The sequence below is a fragment of the Sinohyriopsis cumingii genome, chromosome 5, assembly GCF_028554795.1.
Source record: "Sinohyriopsis cumingii isolate HCF-2022 chromosome 5, ASM2855479v2, whole genome shotgun sequence".
Taxonomy (NCBI): Eukaryota; Metazoa; Mollusca; class Bivalvia; order Unionida; family Unionidae; genus Sinohyriopsis; species Sinohyriopsis cumingii.
This window is the reverse complement of record NC_142965.1, coordinates 74,700,825-74,713,723: the sequence shown is the minus strand read 5'-3', so window position 1 is coordinate 74,713,723 and position 12,899 is coordinate 74,700,825. Positions and strand designations below refer to the sequence as shown.

The following is a 12,899-nucleotide window of genomic DNA, read 5'->3' as shown; positions in this document are numbered from 1 at the left end:
TTGTACATTACTTATTACAAAAGTACTGTATTCGTAAGACATTAATTGCATTTTGAACAAATATACTACAAAAATACTGTATTCGTACGACATTACTTGTATTTTGTACAAATGTACTACAGAAATACTTTATTCGTACGATATTATGTTTTGTACAAGTACTAAAAATACTGTATTCGTACGATATTAATCGTATTTTTAAATAAAGTATTACAAAAATACTGTATTCGTACGATATTAATTGTATTTTGTACAAAAAGTATTACAGTAATACTGTATTCGTACAACATTAATTGTATTTTGTAAAAATGTACTACAGAAATACTGTATTCGTACGACATTATGTTTTGCACATCAAGTGATCAAAATACTGTATTCGTGCGACATTAATATTATTTTGCACAAAAAGTATTACAATAATACTGTATTCGTACGACATTAATTGTATTTTGTACAAATGTACTACAAAAATACTGTATTCGTACGACATTATGTTTTGCACAAGTGCTAAAAATGCTGTATTCGTGCGACATTGTATTTTGTACACAAAGTACTACAAAAATACTGAATCTGTACGATATTATGTTTTGTACAAAAAGTAAAACAAAAATACTGTGTTCGTATGATAATAATTGTGTTTTTTACGAAACATACTACAAAAAAACTCTATTCATATGACAATAAATGTGTATTTTGTACAAAGTACTACAAAAATACTGTCTTCGTACGACAATAATTGTTTTGCAAAAAACGTACTACAGAAGTACTGTATTCGTACGAAAATAACTGTATTTTGTACAAAAGTTACTGTACTCATTCCACAATAACCGTGTATTTTGTAAAATAATTTTACTGTATTAGTGCTACAATAATTGTGTATTTTTTTTTTACAAAACTTACTGTATTCGTGCCACAATAATTGTATGTTATGTACAAAAGGTATTGTATTCGGGCGACAATAAAGACAGCTTTATTCATGTTATCACATTCATGTTATCACATTCATGCACGGAAATGTTTTGTTGGGATGGGATAACAAGATCCATAAAAGAGTGTTTGTATCTGACAGATTTCAGAGCGTACATTTTTAAACAAATGATTTTAAGGATACTTTGACTTGAAAGGAATTTCGTCATTCATTTTGCTTATTTCTACATTCAAATATACATGTGTGTGTGTGTGTGTGTGTGTGTGTGTGTGTGTGACCATAGCAAGCTTGTAGTTAAATTAAGTTCGGTAGCAAACGCTGTATTCAGTTTTCGTTTGTCACTTAATTTCGGTTTGCAATCGACACTGATTTATCCTTAGTTTTCAAACAGATTGAGATGTGAGTTACAGTTGCTACTAAAATATTGTACTATTATATTTCTTCACGAGATTTTAGGTTTTCGTCTGAAAAATGTGTAGCTTTGTCTTAGAGATTGCAGGTATACAGTACTGTATGGCGACATATGGTAGTAGCAGGTCATGTAAGTTCAGTCAAAACGGGTTTCTTTGATTCATGCATAAATGTAATTATAAAAACAATGTGATAACTAAGTCGAATTTTTACTGTTAGGAGTTTGTTTATATGCATTTATTGACTGCACCTCATTGACTGTATACATTTTCACTTGAGGGTAGAAATGGCCTTAGAAAACGTGGGGCCCGATTGGGATAATACTGACAGGGGCCCCATGTGAACACGGAATTTGGAAATAAACGTTCAAACAAGTTTTTGTATCATGTTGAACTTAACAGTATCTGTATGTTTAAAAACTACTAACGCACAGATGCCCTGTGAACGCGAAGCCCGACAAAGGGACAATACGTTTCAATGGGCCTACTAAGGCCTGATGGGGAGAGAGCGAGAGTTGTTGTAGGGTTTAACGCCATTTTTCAGCACGCAATAGGCTATACATGGCGGCCAGTATTAATGATGGAGGAAGAACTCGGGAAAACCCAGGAAAAAACCACCGAGCCCCACGAGAAGCGAGAGAGAGAGAGAGAGAGAGAATTAGCAGTAGCAAAAGAAAATGAAAGAGGCACAAATATGGAAATATTGGTCTGAATTACTCAAATAAGGGCAGATGTAATTCCTAAATTGAAAATGTATTTCCAAAAGTGATATCGCCACTGCGACGATGAACGTTTTAACCCCACTGGCGATTTTTTTTCTTCCTCGTATCTATATCATTATTTCTGTATGAAATATATCATTATTTAATATTTCATACTTTTTAATCTAATTAGGACGTTTACTGCGCAAAGACATACCTTACATTGATAATTAAATGCTCAAGGTGAAGAGCAAAGTTACTCTTCTCCATATCCACCGTAAGCATGTGTCTGATTACGGGATGGCCATGAAAGGTAAATCAATAGGAACGTGATTATCTCATGTGTACCGAAGGGTCTCAGTAGGATATAGGTCAAGGTGTCAAAGTAGGACTCTCGGGAAGTTTGTGGGTTTGGATGTTCGTGGTTCCATGTATAAGCCAATCTGACACATGTTCATAGAAGAATTGGAATCTATTCGCTCATTCCTTTGCTAGTCCTTCTGTCTGTCCGTCAATCCGGTTTCGTTCTGCATATATCAGGTTTTGGACGCTATGCTGTGGCTTCTTGCGTATATGTTTGCTCCTAACTTTGTTAATTGTTTAGCTAATTGTATGAAACTGCTATAGTTTTCTTTATTTAATTGCTTGATTGTATCAATAATCAATCTTCTTTCCTCTCTCTCTCTCTCTCTGTATTTTTCCCAGTGAAAAGCTATTCGTGCTTTATTAGTCATGGCATAAATTGTTGCATTGATAGATGTAGAAAGGTTTCTACTAGTATAGCAATTAGTAGTAATACTAATAGTACAAGTACTGCTACTGTCAGTTAAATTAGTGGCTGGAATACAGACAAACGGACAGATGGGGAAATATAACTGAACTACCGTATAAAGACGTTAAATATGCGCGGCACGACGTTTTCACGTCAGGACTGGTATTTCATATTTCTGCTGGGATAGAAAGGAGATCACTTTTGATACGGGCAGAAATTGTTTGCGTTTCTATTCATAGTATTGGAATGAGTGTTTGGGATACAAGATTTGATTTCATTCCCGAGAAAACGAAAACAACTGACTTAAAAAACAGTGGTCGAGCAATTATCCAGAATCTCTGATAGGTTATGAATTAATTAAAAATGGCAAGAAATGGAATTAAAATCATTGCGGACAAAATTAGGAAAAACCATTATTTCATGACTAACGTCGCCCAGAACCATCTGCCAAATAAAAACAAACATCAAGAATGTAAAAACGTGCAGTTTGTATTTGTGCAGATACTTCACAATAAAAAATGCCAATAAAACAAACTTCAAGGGTTTCAAAAAGTCTCGAAAATGTCATGATATTTTGATGCATTTTTGGTCCAATTTGACATGGATGATTCAACGTAGTTATTAGAAAATCCATCGTTTCTTTTTTCTTCAGGAACGTCTTCGCATAAAGGAAGCAATATTCTTAAAAGACGCATGGTAGTTAAAGATAATTCATGGCAATTTTAAATCAATTTTGTAAGAAATAACCACAAATATGCTTCACATCCGGGACAAATCCACATATTATGTTCAGTTTACATGTATAAGTTTTTACTTGTACAGAATAACGAGAATATTGACATAGAATGCATTGATGTTAGTATCATTTGCAATGGTTATTAATAGCTTGAGTTTGCAGCTTAATAACGAAAATCGCCATTTAGAGCGTGGTCACCATCATGCAAAGAAAGTGAGGTTATATTACCTAGTCAGCCAGTGACCGGCACGGTCACCAACATGCAAAGAAAGCGAGGTTATATTACCTAGTCAACCGTTGACCAGCATGATCACCAACATGCAAAGAACGCGAGGGTGTATTGTCTAGTGAACCGTTGACAAGCATTGTCACCATCATGCAAAGAAAGCGAGGTTATATTACCTAGTCCACCGTTGACCAGCATGGTCACTAACATGCAACGAAAGCGAGGTTATATTACCTAGTCAACCGTTGACCAGAGATGACCTACCATTCTTGTCTTTCTGGCTGATGTTATTTCGTGGCCTTGGATTATACAGATCGAAACAGAACAGATTAGTACAGAACAAAGCTTTATTTATACGCACAAATGTGGCATGTGAGATTATCCTCCTACAAATGGAACGAAAACAGTTTCATAATGTAAAGTACTGGACTACGAGTCTTGAACATGGCTTGCGCTTTAAACGTTATGTGTATATGTATAAGCATATGTATGTATGTATGTATGTATGTATGTATGTATTTATGTATGTATGTATGTATGTATGTGTGTGTATATGTATGTATGTATGTATGTATGCATGTATGTATAGTCAGTAAATGACACGTATAAAATGATTACAATAAATCATAAAGTGCATTTGTAATTTGCAAAGAGAAAAGTTATAATCAAGTCATGCCATTTTATTACAAGAGTTCTGGAATAAAAGCTTCTAAAGCCGTAGATATCTATATTCATTTTAACCACCATTTTTTTTGGTTGATCAGCTATTATACATGTGAAATATGTTTCTCATCTTTAAAGTAGTTCGCAAAGCCTGGATCAGAATTTCAAAATTCAAAGATTATTTCGAAAGGTTTGATTTATATATCAAATGTTTTGTTGTGACATTTAAAAATTATAAAACATTTAGAGAATCATATGATTTAGTAAAAACAAAATTATTTTCATGTTGTCTTTCAATCAAGAGCCGGACTTAATCCATTAAAGATTTACATTATTTTTCTCAAATAGTAAATGTTTAATCGATCCCATCTCCAAATTACAAAAGAAATGGGCCCGGCATTATCAATTATTTTTGACTTTTTGTAAAAATAACTCACTTCCAATATTTGTGGTCTTTTACCAAGAAAGTTTCGTATTAGTAATGTGACCAGGTAAAGAAACATAATGAAACATTTTATCTGAATGTATACTTTGAAACATTCGATTCCATATATGTGTTCCTTCAGCAATAATATCAAAAATGCAATTCCGCACACTACTTCAATATATACAATACATACACACTGTACCTTGCTACAAATTGCTTTTTATATACATCTACTTGAGTTGTAACTTTTTATATCCAGTTTGATATTTCCAAATTTGAGGAATTTTTTAAATTACTGATATGCTATCTTTGTACGTTTCTTGCAATCTGTGCATATTTTAATTCATCCAAAGATTCAAAGGATGATGTTCAATTGTTGGTAAGCTTTCTCTTATTGTATTGGATATTAATTGCATCGTCAGCTAAGAATCTCTGCTTAAACGGTTAGTTGTACTGAAGATTATGAGGTTAGATTAATATCACTAATTCATAGTATAAATCAGGTGTTTAAATATTTTCCTTAATGTAATTGCGACTTTTGTATGTAGTCATAATATGTTCTTGAATGAAATAAGATTGGTACACATAAAACCCTCAAAAATATCTTTCGATAACGGTCTATATAATAATGATCCAACTAATTGATACAACTGGGTTCTGGCTATATATAGTGTGAAACAAATAATTCCTTATTTATGAGTTGTATCAAAACAGAGATGAAAACATTAGGATGCACCCTCCTCTGCTATGTTACCATTTCAAACAGCAAATCAAGCTGGTCTGAAGTTATTATATATTTTCTCATTACCCGACCCCATCACATTTCATTGACCTTTGTCAGTTGAGGTGTCCCGAGTTAGAAAGGGGTCAAAAGTCGTCGATGAGTGCTATCTTTAACCACCAAAATAATAACAAAATCTTGCATAACGCGTCATTGCACATGCCACAAATCCCACGACCACCACACGTGGCTACAACAGCTTGAACCCTATATATAAGGTGCCTTTTCTAAATCCCTACACATTCCCCTTCGGATCTTCAGAAGTGCTTAGCTATGCAGGTCGTATGTATTTGTCTTTGCCTTTTAACTGTTACCTTCGGGCAACAGCACAACTTGGCAGAGCTGGCTCAGGGTCTCGGTGCAACCACCTTTATTGAATTGGCGACAGAGGCAGGGATGGCTGACATACTAATGACGGGAGGTAAGGGTTAAGAAATGTACTTCTCATATAATGTTTGCACATTTCGCGATGTAGTACTAAGATCGGCGTTGCTATGCCCTTCGAATCGATGAGCGGCATGTTTGATCGATATATTAGAAATTAGAAACAAGATCTGAAGATAATTTAAGAAATTTCGTGTCATATAATTTCGAGCTTTCTGCCAAATAACAAAAAACGTTCCGATGCACCGTAGGCGACAGCTGTGGGATTGTTCTATACATGATATATTTATGAGTTAAGGTAACTGAAACATTCTTGAGTCGCATAAATTTTGCGCCTTGTGCGCTGCAACTGCACGTAAACGTTGACAATATTTGATCAGAATTTCTCACCGTGTGAATTTGCTTCATGATGAAACGGACCAGCATCAGCGAAACACTTTGAAACTTGTTCGTACACAAATACTTATATTCTAAGCACAAATCACTGCAACGACTATTTTTCATTCGTGCTTGTTAGATTGCCATGAATTCGCTTAATCCTTGCATGTTATAATTAAGTTCTGTGATACTGTTATCAACGACGCAATTTTTTCCCCAGGAAAACACGAATTGAATTGAAACAATTACTTGTAACTAAATATAAATGCACTGATTTTCCCGGAACCGGAGCTCTTGAATGGAGAGTAATTGCCAGATAACCAAAGTTACAGCAGAGTCTTTCCGAATTATATCAGATCCAGGTTTAGATGCTCTGTTTACGCTGCATCTTCGCTAGCCAAGGTTCCGATGTGATAACCATATCTACACCTTGGAGTATCGAGCAGATATTTATGTGCATCGGTTATGCGAATTTTATTGGATGCGGCAAGCCACCGTATCCAGTCAAAATTAAGTTGTTCAAATTTGAACACTGTTCCTATGCGATAGAGACAAGGGAAGCACGCATCTTGAATGGACTGAAAAATAAGCACTTTTCCAGTGCTCGTCCGTATTTGCACAAATGCACCTATTATGCCTTCTCTCTGGTATATATATATATATATATATATATATATATATATATATATATATATATATATATATATATATATATATATATATATATATATATACTTTCGATGCTAAACTTCCAAAGTATCCTTTTTAGGTTAATTGCGATCACCATTTTTAGTCAATGTACAATGCACCACGCTGTTGGCAAGTTGGCATTAGATACTAAGGGAGCCAACACATGACATTCAATAGAAGACGTTAGGACAAAGCACCGATATATATGTTCGATTTGTCATGGTGTAGGTAGGGTTATCATATCGGAACCTTGGCCTGCGAAGATGTTTGCTCTGAAGCACTGTAGCATGATTGGTGAGTATACAATATTAATAATTTTATTAACTTGGATGACTTAGTTACAAAACAAACAATATGATGAAGAAATTTGTAAATGTAGCGTATTCTAGATTACCATTAACCATTTATTTAACTAAAACTATGCTAGGTTATGCAATTACAGCAAAATATAATACTCATATAATGTGAACTTTTTATCATATAGGTCCGTTCACAATATTTTGCCCAACCAATGAGGCTTTTGAAAATCTTCCTGGAGATGTCATGGAAAGAATGAAGACAGACAAACATATGTTGATGGATATCATGAAGTACCATCTAACCAGCGGCATGATGATGTCCTCTCACCTTACAAACGAGATGATGGCTGACAGCATGATGATGATGGACGGCATGCCTGTTGGAATCCGTATCAATATGTACATGAATGGAATGGTAAGGAGTTTTCATTGGGTCATTTTGTTTGCATTTCTTCAAGGAATAGTTTGTGCATCACAACATTTCGAAGTAGCTCTTTATTTGGCTTATAGCTTCAGAATTATTGACGCCATGAACTTTAAGTCGCTGATTTACGAATACATGCGTTCATTTGGCTGTCTCTGTGATTTTATATTGCTGCAAAACGCCTTATCAAAGAAAATACAGCATTAATATGCAATTTTGTGTGTCAGATCTTTGCGTAATGCGGTTAACAAAAAGCAAATATAAGACAGTTGTTCAAGACTTCAAGAAAGCCGGACATATTTCATTCTAATGAAGTTATGTTAATTTCATTATATATCCTTGTAACAGTCATTGAGTTAAGTTTAAGGGAATGAAATGGAACGAAAACAATTTCGTAATGTAAAGTACTGGTCTACGTTTATTCAACGTGTTTTTGCGCTTTAAATGTAACACGTACATATGAATGCATGATTGAACAAAATAATACAATTATTCCTTTCTTTGTTTTAAATTATAAAACAAATGATGGACAATGTCGTTTTCTCATAGAGCCCATGCAGGCATTCATGTTTAAAGGAGACGGTATGTAATGGCTACTACGTATCAAAATGTGTTCTTTAGTCTAATTCAAAAGAGTAACGTTTAAGCGTATCCCTTGCGAGGTCTATCGTTGTACTTGAAAACATCATCTCAGAACCGTCTATTTTTGTGTTTATCTCACCTTCAAACGAATTGTAATAAAGCAAAACAAAAATAAACAAATTAACAAAACAAGATAAAAGAACAACCAAAAAAAATGAAATTTGGAATGCTTGAATCAGCAAATCTAGCGTTGTAAATATATTTGTGCAAGTTTATTTCGTTAAAATGAAACGTGAGGATAGCCTAAACCACTTCTGAAAACGAACGTAACAGGAACCATTTGGTCAAAGCGTTAACGTTATTTACCAACATTATCAGCAGATCAGTTTCTTTTTGTACTGCAAACAGTACAAAAACCGAAAGTAGTCCCAGAATTTATCGATGTGTAAACAAATTCAGATCAGTATCACGTGACCATGTACAGCCAATCTTATTGCGGAAAATCAGTTTCATTTAGTAGTTCTAAAGGGAGTTTGACTGTGTTTGGTATAGAATACAGATAAGTGATTAACAGATGAATCTTTAACGCTGTTTACACGTGCTTGATCACCTATCAATGTTGATAGACTGGTGGCGGGCGGGTGACAAATGAGCATAAACGTCTGGCACAATCAGGTCACCAGTAGGTATTGCTTGCAATATGTTGTTTCATACGGTAAGTGAAAAATCTACACGTATCTGTCTAACAAAAACATATGATCAACACACATATGGTACCTACCTTATCGTAACCTATCGGCAGGTAGAAACTTGTACCTAAAATTTATCTTCGACTTTAAACAGACATCATGCCATTTATTGCAGCTTATGACAGCTGATGGAAGTCCTATAATTAAAGCCGATCAGATGGCCAGTAATGGTGTTATCCACATGGTGGACCGAGTTCTCTTCCCCATGCCAATGAAAAGCATTCCGGAGGAATTCATGGAACCGGAATTCAGCTATTTAATGACAGCAATCAAAACAGCAGGTTTTGCGTCATCCCTAACAGGTAAAATAATAAAATAGCAATCATTTAATCATAATATTGATCAATCATCATTTTATATCTAACAATAAATCAGACAATGTTGATTATTTAACCAATTAATCAATCGTTGGTCGAAATTCTTAAACATCGATCAATCAGTTAATTAATGTATTGTTCAGTAGTCGTTCAATGAATTAACCAGTTCTTTATCATTTTAGGAACAAAATAAGGCAAGTCTAATAGAAGGGGGCATGGGAAACCTACATTCGTATTTAAGTAGAATATGTTATATAAAGGTGCCCGATGTACAGGAATAAATCGTACTTCAGTCCATTAAAATGCTTTCCACATCAGTTCTGGCATATTTTCTATTTACAATTAGAGAAATTTACAATCTAGGGACTGTTGACGAGAAGAGGATAAAATTATTATTCATTATTGTACTATTTCAAATTAATATTAATATTTCGATATTTAATATAATCTATTAAGTTTTGTACTTTCTGTAGCCTTTTCTCAAACCGCTTCACCGTCTCAGTAGCAAGTTTTGAAAATGTTTTGTTTAAGAATACTTTTAATTATAAGAAACATAACTAGCTTTTTACTCAGATATAATTTTAAAACCTCGAGGTACTTGATTTAGTCTGACTTGCTTGGAATCTTGACAAAGCAGTTTTGGAAGAAATGATATGATATGCAGACACTTTGTGGAAGAGTTTGACTTGGACACAGCCGATAACTCGTCATAAATGCAGAAGATATTAAACATAAAAGCAATGGAATAACGGCCACACAACGAGCAAACAAAAGCTGTTATTTTTACGCAATTTACTGATCGCAATAATTTATAATTTATTGTCTAGAGAGGCCTTACAGCAACAAAAACAATTCAGTATTTGCATCGACTTCATCCAAATGTGCAAAGCAAGAACTGAAAGATATCTTTTTACAATGGACACTTTGAGAAAGTCTGTATTCTATTTGATCTTGCCCCATATTTTAATCCTCACTGCCTCAATTGTATATTTTGATACGTTCAGACTTTTGTTATTATGCAGTGCCATGCGTCTATTCCTATCTTCCGTAATTATGCTTTGTAGCCTGAATTTAATTGGGCCTTTAAAACGGTTTTTTAAAAATAACAAAAAGCAAAATATTTGATAGCTACCGAAGATGAGCGAGGGAGATTAATTCCTCTTTGAAAGGATCAAACAATGTAATGCGATTATAAAATCTAGTTTAGTTCTATCTTGATCTACATTTCATTGTCTTGTGGTAATTTCATCCAACGTGTTTATTAAATTTAGGTGGGCCATTCACCATCTTTGCTCCACCAAACGAAGCTTTCATGAAACTTCCTCCAGGCGAACTTCAAAAACTTATGGCAAATAAGACCGCTTTAACAGGTAGTGTATGACTAATAACTATGCACGTCTACGTAATGATTCTAAGTCACCAAAATTCTTCTTCTGTATATTAAATTCATCACCCACCTGTTTGATTTAATATTTAAAGTAGTATTTAAAGCAAATTTTGATCCTATATGTTATTGACTTTACGCTATTAATCGTTTAGATTTATTTTAAATAAAATGAAAACACTTTTTTATTTTGTCTTTTATCTTGTACTAGGAAATACAATATTTACTTTTACTGAAAGTGTATTGTACGGGATGATTTATGAATTTATTTCGCATTTATACTTATTTGCCATATTTTTAGAATGTTAATTCTCTTCTGCGTTTTAAAACAAAACTTAGGTTGAGGTAACATTAAACCATACTACTGTATTACTACTGGCAAAATCTCTACCATAAATACTATAGCTACTGATGTTACTAATACTGCATTACATTTTATTTTATGTCGGAAAGCATATTTGCGATATAAATGTTTGGAATTTTTTTAATTATGCTTCCTTCGTACTAGTAATGATACGGAACAAAACGAATCTTGGAAAGAAATGTCCTGCCTAATGAATACGGATGATTATAAATTATACATGAGGGAAATATCAGTTTTAAATGTTATTTGTTACTAATGCTGTTCTTGGTTTAGATGTTCTCACTTATCACGTGGTCGAGGGAACATTCTGGAGCGCATCCTTCCACAATGGAATGTCGATTCCTACCTTTGAGGGGCAAAATCTGATGATCACTACCGATGGAAGTAAGAAAGTCTTTCTGACTGCTCTTAAGTAAAAAAAAAATCGATTACCTACTTTCCTGCTTATTTCCGTCTTTTGTACATATATACATACATCCATTCATACATACATACATACATACATACATACATACATACATACATACATACATACGTGACGAAAATTAAAAAGTAATATTTACAAGTCTATCATTAAAGTCTAAATTTTGAAGAATGCCAAGGCACCTTGAAAACTATTATCTGGTTTCCACTAGAGACCTTAAGTCTAAACTGAATTTTAGATAAAGAATTCAGCACGTAGACGTGGTACAACTTTTGGTTCCAGTTTTTCCAGCCTAAAGCTAATCATGGACTTAAAACATCTGATTGGACAATTTTACATCATATGTCAACCAATCAAACAAGAGACTGTACAATAAAGTTTAAATCTAGATTTCAGTTTCATTGGTGTAACCCCCGCCTTGCTCGTATTAATTCAACAAATCCAAGTTTTATATTTAAACACAATTTTAAACAATTTGAGTTGGCAAATTTTAAGTCCCGGTTATATATGATCATTATCTCTTAAATATAAATCTGGAAACAGAACCATGTTTCAATTTAATTCTGAACTTCGAATCAATCAATTTAGTCGGCAGAATTTAAGTCTGAATTAAATTAGATCATTATATATTCAATGTAGGTTTAAGTATCTAAACATGTTTGTAATATTAAGTCTTGACATCTATCCTGACCTAATTTTTCATAAATATCTAAATCAGGAATGATTTTTATTTTGTAGTGAAAGTTATGATAAACAACGCCGAGGTCATGATTGCTGACGTTGCCTGTACCAACGGTGTAATTCACGTTATCAATAACGTGCTAATGCCGCACATGATGTACCCTTCACCATTTAAAAAATAGTTTATACACTTTCTTTTTCTATTATTTTTATTTTTGTACATGATATTTTCATGTAAATAAATTGCAAGTGAAATAGTTATTTCTTTTTTATTATTAAATTTCAAGTATATCTGACGAAAAAGACAGCTAACGTTAGAAATCTCTCTCTCTCTCTCTCTCTCAAAATAAATGTTGCCCTATTCGTGCTAAATATTGCAATATCATAGCACTATAGCGTAAAGGGCATGAAATTGAACAAGGTGGTGCATTACAATGAACCATGTTGTACAGAGTGGTGAACAATACAGTCCTCTATAGGTAACAAGGCGGTGCACTGCAATGAACATTGTTGTACACTGTGGATGACAATGTATGACCCTAACGTTACCGATGTAATGTACCAGAGTGAAAACTATAG

At 33.7% G+C, this 12,899-nt stretch overlaps 1 protein-coding gene across 1 annotated transcript; it reads left to right on the top strand.

Moving 5' to 3' along the window:
- The first annotated feature begins 5,916 nt into the window (after positions 1-5,916).
- On the top strand, positions 5,917-12,532 carry LOC149799460 (uncharacterized). The gene is made up of 6 exons (XM_089957080.1): positions 5,917-6,065; positions 7,581-7,810; positions 9,266-9,452; positions 10,739-10,837; positions 11,489-11,599; positions 12,378-12,532. The coding sequence occupies exons 1-6, from the start codon at positions 5,918-5,920 to the stop codon at positions 12,500-12,502; spliced, it is 900 nt and encodes a 299-aa protein (XP_089813206.1). The 5' UTR covers position 5,917; the 3' UTR covers positions 12,503-12,532.
- The last annotated feature ends 367 nt before the right edge of the window (positions 12,533-12,899 follow it).